The sequence below is a fragment of the Notolabrus celidotus genome, chromosome 19 (genome assembly GCF_009762535.1).
Source record: "Notolabrus celidotus isolate fNotCel1 chromosome 19, fNotCel1.pri, whole genome shotgun sequence".
Lineage (NCBI taxonomy): Eukaryota > Metazoa > Chordata > Actinopteri > Labriformes > Labridae > Notolabrus > Notolabrus celidotus.
Genome location: NC_048290.1, coordinates 24,945,200 through 24,963,276, shown reverse-complemented (window position 1 = coordinate 24,963,276; position 18,077 = coordinate 24,945,200). Strand labels below are relative to the sequence as shown.

The window sequence follows — 18,077 nt, the reverse complement described above, 5'->3', positions numbered from 1 at the left end:
TTTAGATTGATGACCATGACGTACTTGGTGTTTTGTTCTCTCGATCGCAGTAATATAAGGGTTGTGTTCATATATGTGAGGTGTCAGTGTGCACGTTACTCATTCAAACTTTTTTGATTTGAAAGCATTTATTCTTTTTTGTGCACTTTACAGGGAAGATATTAAAGATTGTAAATGGTTAATGCTTCTTTTCACATCATCTGTCTGTGGAATATAAAATGTCCCTGTAATGAAAAGATGAATGGAGAGGAAGAAGCCTTTACAGTATATCTCTTTATTGGTACCCATGATGGTAAACATAATTTAAATGATGGTAAATATGCTATTTATAAATATCAGCACCCTGGAATATTTTACATCCAACCCCATACAACTCTGGCAATAAAAATGCATAAAGCTTTGGCATAAAGGCTCTCAGCACTTAAAATTAACTTTTCAAATAGTCTTTTCCAACCAAAAAAAAAACCCACAAGATTTTGGGGATACAGTTTTGTGCGCTTCTCATAACAAATAAATTCTTGAAATATTTCCATTAAGTCATATGTTGTTATCAGCTTTAATGGCTCTGCCGAGGCTTTGTCTTTTCAAGTACAACAAGCTTTGACAATAAATTGTATTAATCTGGAAACCAAACTACAGCTTCAAACATAAATGTTGCATTAATATGTTTACAATAAGGTTTTTCTTGCTTTGTTTAGTATCTTCTGTGCAAATTCTCTGTGGAGATATTAATCACACGGCTTCATAAGCCCAGACGTCATTGGGGTTACATTATTTTGAATGTATTCAGGAATAACTCTGCCCTCTAGTGGCCAACATTCCCGTCATGCAGCTTTAACTCAGAGAGGGATTAGCTAACATAACTTGTATAATTTTGCAGTATCAAAGATCCAAATGAAATTTGTAGAAAATAATCAAATTACACTGTGTCCTAACAGCATGCAAACATCAGGTTGCAGCACATTGCATTGAATCGGATCACATCACGTAGCAATAGATGCTCACTATCCACTCTACATGCGTTCAAGAAACACTTCTGTTGCATCATAAACTGTAAACGAGCTACACTGATATCAGCTGTGCACCGGAGATCAGCTGGAGGGGTCAGAGATGGAAGAATATTAAGTATCATCCTTTTCTTGAGCTTTATTAGTAGAAAACTGGACGGCTCCTCTTTACTTCAATCCCAGACATTACCATTAAAGCACTGCTATCTCCATTCTGTTAAACACACTAACAAGCTCTTTTGAGTGGTCAAGCAAAAGAAAATCATAAAACATTTTCTCACTGAATGCTCTCAGCAACTTGTAAAATGTCCCTCAAGCCTGTGGCCACTTTGTTTAGTTTCTGTCATGAAACGTAAACGCATCATTAAGGTAATTCCACAGCTGAAGTGAAGAGAGTGTCTGGATCAAACCGAAGTGACAGGTCGTGTTGTGCTGTGTCACATCACAGGGTTACGCTTTGTGCAGTTAAGACACTCCAATAGAAAACAAAGTAATCTAGCTGATTTCATCGCTGATGCATTTATGGCATGCTGTTTGGACTCGGTGATGGATGGCATGCAAACTTAAGCCTTTTAAGTTTAGATTGAAACTGTACAGGTGATAAAGCTACACAATTAAAACTGTTGGAGTTGAACAAACAAGAATTGATGTTAAGTTTAATCGGCATACGGCACTAAAAGTTGCACTCTGATATCTGACTCTTGTTATAGCATGTATTGTTGTAATGGTAACATACACTTTTTTTTTTATCTTGATGAAACTATTTATAGAACAAACTGTATGAATAGTAAGAGACTGAGTGATTAATGCTTTAATGGTTGAATGCAATAGGTGTAAATATTTGTTTCAGATTGATTCCATGATACATTAGAGTACTGACAGTGTGGTATTAACTAACTTAAGTATTTTGACTGTTATTCTGCATCAATCTCTGTAAATTACTCAAAAAATGGGTTCATTGCTGAAACTGTTTGGCTAATGATGCACCTCAAATAAAAAACACATTATTTTTAAATAGTTATTCAATTGATTGACATTTCATCTTAATTGACTGAAATTCCATGACAAAGAATTAGTGCAAACCATGGACTCACACAGGTCTAAAGGCAGTTGTTATTTTACATTTTCCATAATTAAGTGAAAGCATGGCGCCTGAACACATCGACTTTATGATTATGACAAAAATACCAACACTTCACTTCTCCAAGAAGGAGACCAGGCTGCTTCGAGCGCGTCGAGCCTTCTCTATGCTATCGAAAGAAGGCGTCCCGTGGGGCAGGTCCAGGCGGTCGTGTTCAGACGTCATGATACTCTCAGCTTCCCCTGAGGATGTAATTAGAGGAAGAAAAATCAATGTGTATTGTTGAAGCAAACAGACGTCTGTGACAGTAGTTTTTTTTGTTCTCTAAATATTTGGTTTGTGACTTTCCAGTTGAGGATTGGGGGCAGAAAATAAATGGAGGTTTGAAGTTGAGGTTTATATGTACAACAGCTGCATGTAGTGTTGTGTTCTGTGGTTGTACTTCTGTATATTTCTTTGTTACCCTAAAAAAACATTTGGGATAATGAGGTGAGATAAATATAGCTCAATCTAGCCAAACACTTGACATGTCCTGACAGTGAATACGTTTGTATCAAAAAAGCTGAAATAACTACTGAAACAAGAGGAACTGATGATCAGTCTGTGAATGTGTATCGAGATCACATCATAAAGGGCAAGTAGATATGTCTGCAAAGAAGCAGCCACTCAGGATACTGTTCCAAACACACCGTTAGCTCGTGCAACTTTTCATCTTCTACTTTAGAAAAAAGGTTGGACACAAGTGCAGGAAATTCAGTGATTTTGTCAGAGATTGCTTCAGCTTTGGGTTGTCTCTGGTAAACTTTCTGCTGATCTCAGACCAGCACTACAGCACTCACCATTTTATGGATGCTACTACTACTCTGCCGATACTGCTGCTTTGTGTTTTTACAATGCATCTTTGCTGCAATGACGACTTTTCAGGGGACTTTAAAGATCAGTTGTATTCATACTTGAGGGCTTTTTTATCCTGCTCATAGAATACTTAAGGCACATGTTCCACAAACTGCTATCATATTATCCTCCACATAGGGGGCGCTCTTTGTGGCTGTGCTTGTTCTTCCTCTCTAATGTAATGGTGAATTGCATACCACCACCTAGTGTAATGGAATGTGTAGGCTTATTAATAAGTGAATTAAAGAGACTTTAATCAATAACATCTATCTGTAACATCAATATCTTTCAAATATGTGTTTTTGTATAAAATACAACGTGAAGGGAATATCCCTGATCACTTCAAGTCTTACTTCAAATTAAATTCACAGGTCCACTCTTATTCAACTCGTCAAACTTTATTTCTCCATCCTCCTAAATGTTTTACTTGTACAAGTCAATTCTCAATACGTTTCAGGGGCAGCAAATTCTGGAATATTTGTTCCACTGTGGCGAAAAACTGTTTATCTTTAAATATTATAAAGGATGCTTGAAAAAACTTTTAACCGCTGTTACTTAATTATACGCATCATGCTCAACCACATTCTCATAGAGTAGGTGTCCATGCACATCATATTCATATTTTTTTACTTTTGAATTCTGGTGATGTAATGACTGTATTTATATTAATTGTTAATTTTGTATATTCTTATGTTATTTTATTTTTATTATCAATTATTGTCTTTATGTGTCAATTTAGTATTTTTTAATTAATTTTTGATATTAGAACACTATTTGGGTGGAGGCTTCAAATAAGCTCTCTGAGTTTTCTGCCTCTTCCTGTACAGTATTTTATTTATCTTTGCTCTTTTTCTTGTATGTATAATCTTTTAATTGTGCAAATTAATACACAAAATAAACAATAAACAATAAAACTTCAGAAAAATCAGTTGACCAAGGTCCCCTATGAAACATCCTGTTTTGTGTTTTTAAGGTTAGTAAACTGACTTATAGTGTAAGTAGTTTCTCTGCAAAAACACCCTGAGAAACATGTAACCTGATGTGAACAGATTAGGTTTTTTATGTCTTACTAAGATGTAATCTTAGCCTATTTCTGGTGATAACAGTGATATTAATAACTGCTTTGTCGTACCTCTCATTCGATACATAAGCGTCCCATAGGCATTGTCCATCTGGTAGGCAAATATGAAGCTGAGAGGAATGATGGGAGCCAACAAGGCAGGTCTCTTCCTTTTTATTGCTCTGGAGAAAATCAAAGAGACAAAGAGAAGAAATGTAAGCCAATGTGTGACAAAAACCAAACTTCATGCACTCAGAATGTGAAGTCCTCAACTTAGGCTGCAAAATTTTATTTAAACACAGAACACTAAATATGTGATTTACATTGAATTTAACACAATAACTCAGAAGGACTTTGTAGTGGGGTTTTTTGGTTTTTTTTTTTAGGTCCACAGATCTTTCATCCTGGAAGTATTTGATGACAAACTTTGAAAAATGTCAAGTCAACTTCTGACATGGCTGGTTTACATCCTCAGAAAGAAGATACTGGAGTCAGGAAAACACTCAAAAACTCTCTGGAGAAAGTTGAAGTCAGATGTCCCAAAAGTGTATTCTTCCTGCAGAAGAAAACCTGAATAAACAATGAGTCATCCCAGAGAAGTCATAGAAGAAATACAAAAAACCACACCCTCTAAAGAAATCCCCACAGGTCCAGTCAACGCATTGAAGTTGTCTTTTGTTATGAAGCCTACTAACTGCACACCACTTACTAGTTCAACTCCCTGTCATTAAAAAAAGCGTCCCAGTCTCATTGGGCACCCACTCACAGATCTTTACACACATATTTCCACGCTAAATAATGGACGAAGTATCCTTGATGTCATCCATCTGTTTCTGAAGCGCTGTTTTGAAGCAAATCATCGGTGGGAGCCATATTGGAAATGCTGAACTCAACCAGGCCTAGTGTGACGTAAAGAGACGTAAGACGTACAGCTTTGGGCCTCCTAGCCAACAGCTACAGTGCTCCTGTCAGTTAAGTCAGTCATGTCCTCAAAAGGGCAAAACTTGTAAGTCATAATCTTAATATCTTACGAAAAAAATTCACCCCTCGTACAGTGTGTGCTGATAGAGAAATGAGCTACTTCGGCCTAAACTGTTTTTTTTATCCAGGCTGTAAACATGTTTATTAATGCTGCAAAGATCATCTTTTTTGAATTGGTGTGTATGTGGTTTCCAGTGTTTCTGCAGCCAGCCTCAAGCCGATTCTCGATGACAGCAGTTTATAACACTTCAGTATGGGCTTCATATTTTGAGACCGGAGGTTGCCTCTTGCTTTGGAAACTTCACATGCTGATACAGGTAGTTCCCCCACTGTGCATTATTACCAGTGTGTGTGCTTAAAACAGATTATCTCTTTGCGTCTTGTGCGTTGAACAAATACCTGTGAAAGCAGTCATAGCAGACAAAACTCACCCTGCAGTGAGTCCCAAGGTGGCCACCATAAAGAAAGAGCCAAAGTAGTTGAGGAACTCTCTAGACCAGGCGATCTGCATGGCCATCTGTCTCTCTCTCATCTGGTTCTGCATCAGGATCTGACGCTCCATCTACGCAGTGCATACGCACGCGCACACGCACACGCACACACACACACACAGACACACACACACACAAACATACACACACACACACACACACACACACACACACACACACACACACACACAGACCCATACGCACACAGAAAAAGGACACAGAGGACGTCATCAGGCATGACAAACCTTCACAGCCAAATATGGACACGGCCTGGTGCCTTTCAATGTGTAACTTTTTATTGCTGAATAGTTTGATGAAATTTAGAGTGTTCAACAATATGCTTTGTCTTTCTTTACTGGATAAAACAGATTTACAGCCTTCATCCAAAGCTACAAATATGAGCAGGGAGATAAGGAATTCATATAAGCAATTGAATAGTATTAATAACACTAATAAAAAAGATGTTTGAGGTAATTTAGAGACTGTATCTTCATTATGTGGTTTGTCCACTAAAGAGCACTAAAAAGTCTACACTGTAAAATATACCACCGTTTATATCTCTTTAACACGAGGCAGCGTCATACACAACACATTTCTTGATGTTATATTATTTTAATAAAAAAAAGATACACCACAAGGACAATTTTTCACAGACTGATTCCTGAACACAAATATCCAGTATCTGGATGTCCAGTTTTCCACATCTTTTTTCAGTGTTTTTCATCATACATGATTTTAATACACAGTACATTTAAACCATGTTCAATGCATAGGTCTGGATCTGCTTCCTATCTTCTATAATTAAAGCAACAAAAAGAGAAAAGGACAGAAAAAAGACTGAGACAGAGAAATGAAGACTGTCAGAAACACTTTCTATGCTGATGACTCTTTTCACTGCTTTTTAAAGTCCGATATTCAAATGCACAGAAACGTTCGCTGCCATTGAGCTGACTGACATCCTCATTTAAAATGGCCTTTATACTCAAAAAGCTAAAGTGTCCGACAAGCTTTTATTGCCGCTTAATATGAAAGTGTCACTGACTAATGATGAAGCAAACCTTAAAAATGAATGTCCATAGTTCCGATTGAGTGATTTGATTACCACAATTATAACATGTCAGAGGTAAAGCATATTAGTTTCCATCCTTGTGCACACAGTCGTGAACAGTTCAGTACATCTGTGTTAATGTGTGAACATTTTGGCACTGAAACCAAAGTGAGACTGACAGACACTGCAGTATCTGCATTTGAGGTCTGCATCGAAACGCACTTTAAAATAGAGTGAATGAGTCATGTGAAATCCATTTAAAAACTCAAATACTTTATTCAGCAAGCAGCTAACCTGACATGTAATTAAATATATTGGTGGCTAAAAAAATATATAGTTCAGGATTAAAGTATACTGTGTATCCTGAATATAATTGCAATACTGGTATTGGAATTGAAACAAATGTAGGACAAGCAGCCCTGGTGATGCATTTGTTGCATTGTCTCAATAATGTTCCTACACCGCTACAGTGCGAATTATCTACACACTGCATGTAAACTTACAGCAAAGTAATAGAATTAGAAAGAAATCAAGTTTGGTTTCAGCCATGTTGCATCCCAACTTGAAACTCTGCTTTAATTAATATCTACGTGTACGAATCAGAACAGATCAGAGGAGGAAGAAACGTTTCAAAGATGGTCTGTATGGTACAGGAGCCTGACCATGTCAGAATTAAATTAACTGTGTGTTATTAAGCAGTTTACTTCACTCTGACCAACTCCCAGTGCTAAATGTGTTTAAGTTGATACATAGGATAAATAAAAACAGGAATGAACTGTCCACTCTCCTACACAGCCTGACAGCGGGGAAACTGTCTCAAGAAATAATCAATTTGCTGAGACAGAGGTGATAATGTTAACAAATGGAATTTGTATCTCAGCAATAAAAGAAGAACAATGAGAAATATTCAAAGTATTTTTATAAAAACATTTTATACTTGGTGTAATGAGCCAGTTTGCAGCTTTCCTTAGTCGAAAATCTTGTAGCTGTGAATGAGTTCCACCCAGCTCTCCTCGACCTTCACAAACTGAGTTTTTTTTCTTCCTTTGTGACAGGAAAGCTGAAGAGAGACGGGAAGTATGGGGAGTAGAGAGGGGGGAAGACATGCAGTACATGGTAGAGGTCATGAATTGAGCCGGCAACCTCTGCGAAGAGGACTATGGTCTCTGTATGTGGGGCGCTTAGACCTCTAGGCCACCAGCGCCCCAACAAACTGAATTTTTAATGTTTTCTCCTTTACGTTATGTTGCCCCACCATCTCAACCATCTACCATGTTCCCCCAGGTTTAACATTAAATAATTAATAAAATACTGTAAGGCAGGGCTATTCAATTCAATATTTGGTCGGGCCGGATTTTCAGACTAAGGACATGAGCTGTGCCAGACATTTTTAGCAGACGGTGAGCAAAGTTAACCATTTCAAAGAAAAACAAATAGATAAGATAACAAACACACTGGATGTTTATTAATGTACTGGCACATCCAAAAGGGCATAAACACAATAAAATGCTGAAATTCTGCTTCTTTAAATTTTACATTTCGAACACATAACTTTAACACATTTTGACAGGTAAATACAAGCACATGTTAAGGTGCATATGGACAAAAACAACAAAGTGCAGATTAGGAACACCATCTTTTGTTTTGGTCACATCTTAAAGTGCATAAAAAAGTAACTTGCTTAACACCAACTTTTCAGAACTTGAGGTATTTTTCTTCTTTTGAAATAACAAAAAACACAGTTTGTCCCTGTCCATATTTTGTCCATATTTGGTCTCATCTGAGACAGTCAAAACTTCAGTGCATATAATCAAAAAAAGAAACAGTGGTCACTGTTTTTTCTTGCCGGACCCAAGTCACAATCACTCAGCAGTTGCTTTCGGGCCGCTAATTGAATAAGGCTGCTGTTGGTTGATCTGAGTTCAGAACTCATTAACTGGGCATTCATTTTTTGCACGCATTACTTCTGAGAACACATGTTGAAATCTAAAAACAGAAGTTATTATAAGACTAATCAAACATCTGTGGTGCTTAAAAACATGCAGTTTGATTACTACATACTTGGCTTCTAATAAAGGTCAGAAGCAGAAGAAAAGAAAACATGTTTAAAAAAAAGCTCAACCCAGGAGGGTTAAACAGTAATCACCGGTCTGTGAAGTCACTGGCTGTTCAAATTACAGTGAAAGGCTCTTGTGTTAATAAAGCAATCAACCTTAAAATCTGATCAGGTGTGTTTGAGGCGTGCTGTGATGCTCATGGTGGTTCAATCAGAATCTTTATTCTGTCTAACAGAGCAGCATTGAGCACACAACCACATACACTGGTTTTGGTGCACATGTGTTTTTAGAGAACTGGTTGATGCCCCTAACTGAACCAGAGATGCTCCAAAGCAACCAGTTTCCTAGTTGCTTACATAGAAATTGAATTCTGACTGACGGGCTAGTCTCAAGGTAAGAAAACTTTCAGATATTGCAACATGGCAGTTGCCATTAACAAGAGTTTCAGCATTGGCTAGTGTTCTACAACTTAACTACAACATATGACCAGCATTTCAGAAACCAAAAATAAAAAATGAAGATAGTTCGGCGCTTTTATAAAGTTTATGGTTTCACCTCTTCCTGTTGACAATGTGGCAAAAAAGTGTGTGTCTGACAGCATCAATTAGCAACATTGAAATGATTTTAGGAATTACTCTTAGTGTATTTGGAAAGAGCAAAACTTTAAAATTGGTGCTTAATTGCTGACCAGTCAACATCAGTGAATACGAGACGAGAGGAGGAGAACCGTGAAAAACTAGCAAGAGATGTTCAGACACACAAGGAGCTGAGAGGAAGAGACATTGACCAAATTGAAGGAAACAGACACCCAGCAACCACAAACTGCAACACAATTCAGGCTTTAGCAGTGTTACCGGACGTGCTCAGAAGAGGACAGGTGCTGCTGTTATTTTCTGTTTCTGCTACATATGACTAATACAAATATGGATAATACATTTATCAGACTAGTAACTCTGATGCCGATCTAGCGGGGGTAAAAATGTCGGATGATGTAGTTGACTTAAGGCTGATTTATACTTCTGTGTTGAATCGATGGCGTAGCTCCCATACTTACGCAGAGGCCTACACACGTAGCTGACGTGCACCTCCTCCAAAATGTAACTACACATAGAGCCGCTGAGCAGACCGCAAGCCCTGTGATTGGTCCGCTCAGCAGCATTGTATTTCCTGCATTTACAGCAGTTCCGGGATCCCAGCTCATTGGCTGCACACCGGCCGTGGATTTCATCTCCTCCACTCTCTTCTTCATGTAATCATGTCTGTATGATAAACAGCAACATGTATCAGCTGTAGATTAACATAACACGCTCTGAATCTCTGTGGAAAAGTAAACAGAGATCGTAGCGGGGCCGGAAACAGGTGACCGGCTATCAGAGTGACCACACTGCCCTCAAGTGTTTCGGCGGATAATTGCTGCGCGACACGGACACATCGACGCACAATATGTATATATGTATAGCAACTGCTGAGTGATTGTGACTTGGGTCCGGCAAGAAAAAACAATGCCCACTGTTTCCTTTTTTGATCATATGCACTGAAGTTGTGACTGTCTCAGATGGGACCAGTATGTGGTGCTCGGGGCGATGCAGAAGTACAAATCAGCCTTACGTGAGCACATCCCTAACACCTACATCACAACTTTACTCATCATCATTTAATTACACTGATGTCACATTGTTTTACCTAGAGATTACTTAATATATATTTTGTCCTGGGTTACTTTTTTACCTCTAAAGTTCAGAATAATCACTAATTCGTACTATATGTGAGTTCTTTGGATATCTGGGTTTGGCTACATTTACTCTACAGCTTTATGTAGACATAAACCAGGTCAAAACATTGAATAACTTTGTAGTCATCCTCCAATTATGAGCTGGGAAGTTTGACATGAGGTGTTTCTGAGTCTAAGTACAATTTAATGAAGTCTTGAATGAATCGTTGGACACCTTACTGTAACTGAGCTAACTTCAACAACTGTATCTGAGCTGACATCAACAGTGACTCAGTCCAGGAAGGAGGAAGTGATCAACTTTGACAGCCTTAGGGGCAACTTTCTGAAGTCAAATAGTTCACTCTGAGTGCGATGGTATTATTCCAGAGACAACACATGAGAGGAAAGGCTTTTGTAAACAACTGCATTACTCCTCTAATCACAAAATAAGTGAACTATAGTGCACTCGGGGAAAACTCCTACTGATGGGCAGCAGGTGTCCTTGATGAGTCAAGGATTCAATCGTGTTTTGATGAGACCTCTCTTCAAGAGCAGAGAGGGGAAATTACCCTTTCATTCAGTGAGATGTCACGTCCTCTGGGAAATGCGTAATGAGGGGTTTCTAGTGACACATGAAAGAGACGTCAGCTCTTGTGAAGTCATCTCTTCTCTCGGCTGAAACAGGTAGAGAAACTTGATGCTTGATTACAACAAACCAGAAACCTGGAAACTACCTGTTTCCTGTCAGGGAGCATAATAGTATCTCTTAATTGAACTATGTGTAAGTCTCTTCGAGGGAATGTGTAGAATAATTCAGAGGCAAACAAAATCATAGTTACATTACAAAGAGATGGAGAATGTCTTCCCAGAGACATGCTTCTTGGACATCTTAAAATGTCTTCAACCCTCTCTGCTGCACCCAACCTACCACTCCTGTTTCTATCAAAGCATCAAACAGTCAGTCTTACAATGGAACTCAACATGCTCACCAGTATGGCAGGAATTCTGTTGGAAGAATGTGGTAAGGTTTTTTATAACACCGCTGCAAAAAAGACACCAGGGGATTGGTTGCTGTTGATGGAGGCTTTGTGGGATGAATGACACCAATCATTACCATATTTTCTGGAATTTCCCAGTTATAACACCATTTTGGAAGGACATTCACAAGCACATCAATAATATTTTTGGAATTAACATCCCTTTTAATTGTGACACAGTCCTTATGGGTGACTTTTTCTGCAATGGACGGAATAGAAGTGATAAGACATTAGCTCAAATTCTTTTGGCAGCAAGCAAAAAGTGTCACGAAGAAATGGTTGAAACCTGATCCCCCCATATTGATGAGTGGACTGAAGAATTAATATATCAAATTCATATTCTGGAAAGGCTTTCATTCTCCCTCAAGGTTCAAGAGGAAAGATTTTACAGAATGTGGTCCAAATGTATAGAATATATTAAACCTGTAAGGCCAGATTTCATCTGACTGAATGTAGTGAAGGAGTGAAGATATGGTTCATTTCTATTTTATTTTTGGCTTGCTCTTTATTTGATTTTTGCAATCTCTTCCATCTATACCCTTAAAATGTAATCTTCCCATGTCCTGTTGTATGTCTTAAGTTCCTTAGAAAAAAATAATTGAAGAGCTAAATTGCTGTAGAACTATCAAGTATGTTTTGCCAACTATACATGTTACATTCTGCTGTAGAATAACTACTGACTGTAAAGTGATTGCTCTTCCTCAAAAGCAGTCTTCTTATAGTGCTTCATTTGCTACTTCACCACCCTCACTGTCAACAACAGCAGGGACACACTCATCAAATCTACAAACAAACGCGTCACACGCAACCACAAGATCCACTTCCAGCTGCACAGATGTGAACACAAACACATTTAACATCCAAATCACTCAAGATCTGGTTTCCAAATAAATCTAAAAAAGCCAGAAACCCGGCTAGTAATAGGTGAGTTACAATAGCTACCTCAACGATAGAGGTTAGCATAGCAATATTCTAAATATGACGACTATCTAAGCTCCCATTGGGAAGTTATATTATTTCTTTGTAGTTTCATGCCAACTTTCAATCAGTCATTTAATCATCAATAAATCCATCAATCGATCATTCACACTGTATTTATTTGCCCCCTTAAGTTATTACAGATAGTTGAAGCTGAATGAATCACACCTGCAGGGGTCAAGTGTGAATTTTACTGTCACAGCGACTCTGTACAAACTAGCACATCCTGAAGCTTCCGTTTGACTCATCTAGGCAGCTCTCTCTCTTTCTTACCCTCTGTCTTCACCTGGGTTGTGCTGAGAGAAAAACAGTTAAGTGGCACTCACCAGTAGATCATTTTCAACATTTTTGGGATGTACCCTGATTTTTCTGTCCCTAGGAGCAAAGTGGAACGGACAGTTTCCACAGAAAGTAACTGGTTTAATGGTGTTCTTTGTTGCTTGTCTGAATGTTTCCAATGTTTTTAATGTTTTAATGTAAAGCACATTAAGTTGCCCTCGTGTATGAAATGCGATATACAAATAAAGTGGCCTTGCCTTGCCTATTCACAGCTGTTCACTGTAATTCTTTTTACACTCATTTAAGATTAACAGAGTTACTTACAAATCTGAAGAGTAACACTAAGCTACCTTAAACTGGGTGTGTACTTTTGGAGAAAGCAAGATCATGTCTCTGTGGAAACATCACGACAATAGATCCGGGGACAAGCTTGTACAAGCAGTGGAAGACTGAGCAATAACTGTGAGATGGTGATGAGAAAATATAGCAGAGCAAAAGTGAAGGAAAGTAATGAGCCATGGTGAGTCCTACCTGAAGTGAGAAAATGAGAGAAGAGCTGAAACGTAAGCGGGAAATTCACTGACATTTACTAAAGGCTAAAAATGTGAAATGTCTTGATTATTTCTGCTTATATAAATAAGGACACCACTAGAATGGCACAATTCACTTTAAACAACTCAGACTGCTCCTTTGACGAATCAAAAGTTAAATGCTCTTTGTGTCAAACTGAATTAAAAATCTGTAAGTATTTTAGTTTGATCTACCTTTACGAGCTAATCAGACTGATGTCAGCAGGAGACTGCAACACAAAAGCCAGCAGAGCATTATTTTGGAGTATTTGAAACGCCACAGATCTGTGGATGAATCTAGGCAGAAGAACAAAAGTCATGTCCCGAGATAGTGCAAAAATGACTGAGCTATCTGATGGCAAAGTAAAGCCCAAAAAAATGACTAAATAGAGGCTGTTTGGGTTGGACTTTCATAAAATTAGCAAATTTACATGGTAGTGTCAACCCTGGCTTCAAGGGTTGAGAGCCTAACACTGTTCTGACCGGCATCCTCTGTGAGTAAAATAATTATTGTTGAAAGGAACCACTTAAAAAGAAACAAACTACCCATGGCTGTTAAAGAAAAAACATTTTAGAAACAAGTTTCACCAGCTCTGTTAAAGTGATCAGTGCGTACAAAGGTGAGAGATGTAGCACTTCCCACTCTTTTAACAAGCTTTACCATTATTCGTTTTAGTGGGTCCAATTTCTATTTTTCAAGCTACATCTGATTGATGAACCCTGAGTTTTTTTAATGGTATTTTGGGGTTTTTTGCCGCCTTTATTCAGAGAAGACAGGACAGTGGATAGAGCAGGAAACCGAGAGACGGGTGTGGCATTTTGGAAAAAGGCTGCAGGTTGGAATTGAACCCAGGCCACCTGCATGAGGACTGTGGCCTCTGTACATGGGCATGCAACTTAACCACCAGGTCAAAGTGGCACCCTGCCCTTAGCTTTTTCAATCACCAGTAGTTCAAAATGTACTGGTATATGATAGCAACTTTTTTATTAAAACCATCTACTAGTTTAGATCATTTCATATCATTTTCAAATATTAAACACATTAATGCTTGAATCATTAGGTTCCTCAGACTCTTAACACACAAACCAATTCAATTTCATTGTCTGTTAATGAAAGCCCAACTGTATTACTATCAACAGACCAGACCTGGTCTTGCATACCAATCCCTCAGAGCGTGAGTCATCCAAACACACCCATATCCAATGAATTTTCAAGTCAAGTTTAAGATGTATTCTGTGGTTCACACACATCACACAGGGATTTTAGAAATGATCAATTAGCTGAGAACACAGGCAAGACATCATCTTTGACATCTTAATGCAGGGGGAGGCAGAAGTGTTTCTTCACAGTAAATCTGAAATCACTGGGCTCAATCTGACACATTCAATTAAGTGATGATTAAAAAAAGTTCATTTTCATAATCAAAGATAAAAACAGAGAAACTATTGTACCCGTTAAAGGTCATTACAGTTGACCATAACCAACCCTAAAGAATTGTCTTTGAATGTTAGACATGTTATTGTGTATTCATCTGCCAAAATCAACAGGTACAATGAATTATTCAAAAGCGAAAATACAAGATACAGAGACACTTGCTGGCAGTTAAGCAGAAAGATGGATACGTTTTCATCTCACTATGTATTCAAAAGTAATAAATGTGAATAAGAACAAAATATCCTGCAGTTAAAATGGTCAATGAAACAAAGCTCATCCACAGCAATGTGTAAACCTGTTTATAATATTTACCTGTGAGTCATAGTCATAAATAAGGGTGCATCTGAAACCCAATTGCCAAATCTTTGTCGTCCATGAATAATATTAGTCATAATCTATCCCATTTACAGCAGGGAGAGCTGGAGAAAATTGGGGAGTAGAAAACACAACGCAAGAAGGATAATGTTATTGTTGTTATGACAGCAACACGTCCCACCTGCTGCTCTGCTGCTTCCAATCCAGGCATGAATAAATAACAACAAATTTGCCCCAAGAAGGAAAGAAAAAAAAACAATTATTTGTTTAAATGAAAAAAAAGGTGTAAATGTGACTGATGATTGTGGTGTGTCTTCATGGCCAAACTGCCCAATCTCTTGTCAGAGTAAGTTAGGTGCCCAGGCCCATTTAACCACCTAACCTGGGATTTGGTAACATGTTTGCTCTCATTGAAATGATTAACTGATTGAGTGATTGATCAATTGATGCGCACTTGCATAAACTAACTCAAATACTGATCATGAACCTTCAATGTAGACATTGACACAGGTGTGCTATTTCTAGAACGCAAACTATATGAGAATATGAGAGAGATAGTACAGTGTATCTCAACTCCCATGTTTTTTAACAAAATCACAACTAAACCTGTGTTTTTTATAACTGAAATGGGACTTTTGGGAGGCACGTGACTACTTGGCCCACTGTGTATCCAATCTTGACTGGACAACATGTGTAAATGTAATTTTATTGTATCAGTAACTTCACATTTGGGCTGCTGGCAAACTTGTTTGAGAAAAAGTGAGGTACAATCCAAGCTAGTTGCTCATTTCTTCCAGCACCAAGAACCAACAATCCCAAGTATTATTTTACAAAGGCCACACAAAGATGCAAGTTATGAGGTTGTTATTATTGTACCATTATTAATATTTTTTATTATTATTTTAATGATTGCTTTAACATTTATTTTTCTTATTTAATTATTTATCTATGTATTTATTGTATTCATCTGATCTTGTTAATGCTACCTTATTATTAACTATTCTTTCCACTATTACTTATTTTAGTAATTTTACTGTATTGATTTTTTTTTTGATTTCTAAGTATTTTATTTATAATCATGCCTTTTATGATTTTACCATTGCTGTTGTTTTCTATCCCTGTTGTTCTGAGAAGCACTTTGGGCTGTATGTTTTTATGTATGAAAGGTGCAATATAAATAAAGTTAAGTTGAGTTGAGTAGAGGTGAGAAAGCTTTGAGGTGTTTAGTACTGTGTGAATGAACCTTAACTCACCTGCAATCGTGCATTATGGAGCATGAATTCTTGCTGCTTTTTAAAGTTTGCATCCATGGATTTGGACATTAGAAAGCCCATGATGGCGTTGTTGCTGTTCACCTAAAGACAAAATAACTCACATTAAACTTCTTGTGAAGTAAAATGATGAGACCACATAACATTACTTGTCTAGCGAGCACAAAGTCAGTGTATATCAGTTTAAAGTGCATTAAAACTTGTATATGTTATAGACACTGACATTGTTTCATGAACTATAACTTTGTCACAGCTCTCGTTGAACAGGAGTTAACTCGTTTCAGTGCTTTTGCAACACATTTCTGTTGCAGGATATAAGAAATGCAAAAGAGTAATAAACTAAACTATCAAACCTGACATATGACTCTTTTTACCGATATGTGCTAATATAACTTCAAATACAGTCACAGCTTCCCATGCTTCAACCACAGGCTCCAACTGATCAGCCTCGGTTTTGACCTTGGTTGGTAGCGACACTTACTTAAAATGAAAGTTGTACATACCTAATATACTTTGAAGACGATAAACTAATTCAAATGTGATGTTGATCATGAGAGTAGGGCAATAGTGCTCAAGGACATGCGTCAAAATAGCGCCTTGAACATTGCTTCCTCTATTTTGCTCCTTGTAAGTGACGTCACCACAACCCAGGAACACCGTACTTCCGGTCCAACCTTCAAAATAAAACCAAATATATTCAAATCAATCAATCAGTCAATCAGTCAATCAATCAATCAATCAATCAATCAATCAATCAATCAATCAATCAATCAATCAATCAATAAAACAAACTTTATTTATATAGCACCTTTTATAAAAATCAAATGCAACACAAAGTGTTTACAGCGATTGAAAAAGAAGAAAGAAGCAGAAATAAAACAATGGCAAGACATATTAGGGGAAGATAACATTAATATTAAAAACAATAATACCAAAAAATTACATTAAAATAACATAAAATAAAATAAAGACTAATGCACACCAAAACTAAAAATGTTTAATAAAATAAGTTAAAGCATCAAAATTAAGAATACAAATAGTTAAAATAAATAGATTGACAAAGGGGTAAGGATAAGAGATGGAAATAGAACTAAGGCTAAAAAAATCAATAAAACTGAGTAGATGAATCAAAATAAATAAATGAATGAATAAATACATAAGAATAGAATAAGATAACAGTTAAAATTACTAAAATAGTAAAGCAACGTTTAAATCAATATTACATTAAAATGTAAGTAATAAATAAAGGTCACACAACTTGGATGAAAGGCCTCTGCTGTGGCTGTCAACAACTGGAGTTAATAGATAAAGAGTTGATACAAAGTGCTTTCATTAAAGAAGCACAGAGATTTCCCCCTGTCATTGTATGTTGTCTTTTAGAATAGATTTTAAAATTATTGTATTGTTCTTTTTAAATCTATCAATGGTCTTGGCCCTTCTTATCTATCAGATTTGATTTTATCATATGAGCCATGGAGAGCCCTCAGGTCTTCAGGTAGTGGACTTTTAGTTGTACCAAAAGTAAGAACAAAGACTCAAGGTGAGGCAGCTTTTTATCATCACGGCCCACGCCTGTGGAACACCCTACCTGAAGATCTGAGGGCTGCACAGAGCATCAACATTTTTAAAAGCAAACTCAAGACCGACCTTTTTAGTCTCGCTTTTAACCTAGTTTCATTCTTATAAAAGTTTTATTTATTCATTTATTTATTTATTTATTTATTATCTAGTTCAAATTTTAGTCACTTTGATTCTATTTTATTTATTTATGTACTATTTATTTTATTTAATAAGTATATCATCTTATTTTCTTTTAATGGTTTAATACTTGAGTGTTTTATCTAAGAAAAGTATTTTATTTTG

At 37.1% G+C, this 18,077-nt stretch overlaps 1 protein-coding gene across 1 annotated transcript; it reads right to left on the bottom strand.

Annotated features, from left to right (window-relative positions):
- Positions 1-255: 255 nt before the first annotated feature.
- Positions 256-16,877, bottom strand: plgrkt (plasminogen receptor, C-terminal lysine transmembrane protein). Its single transcript, XM_034709783.1, has 5 exons — positions 16,718-16,877; positions 16,197-16,298; positions 5,455-5,585; positions 4,115-4,224; positions 256-2,330 (listed from the first exon to the last, which is right to left on the bottom strand). The coding sequence occupies exons 2-5, from the start codon at positions 16,275-16,277 to the stop codon at positions 2,203-2,205; spliced, it is 450 nt and encodes a 149-aa protein (XP_034565674.1). The 5' UTR covers positions 16,278-16,298; positions 16,718-16,877; the 3' UTR covers positions 256-2,202.
- Positions 16,878-18,077: the final 1,200 nt, after the last annotated feature.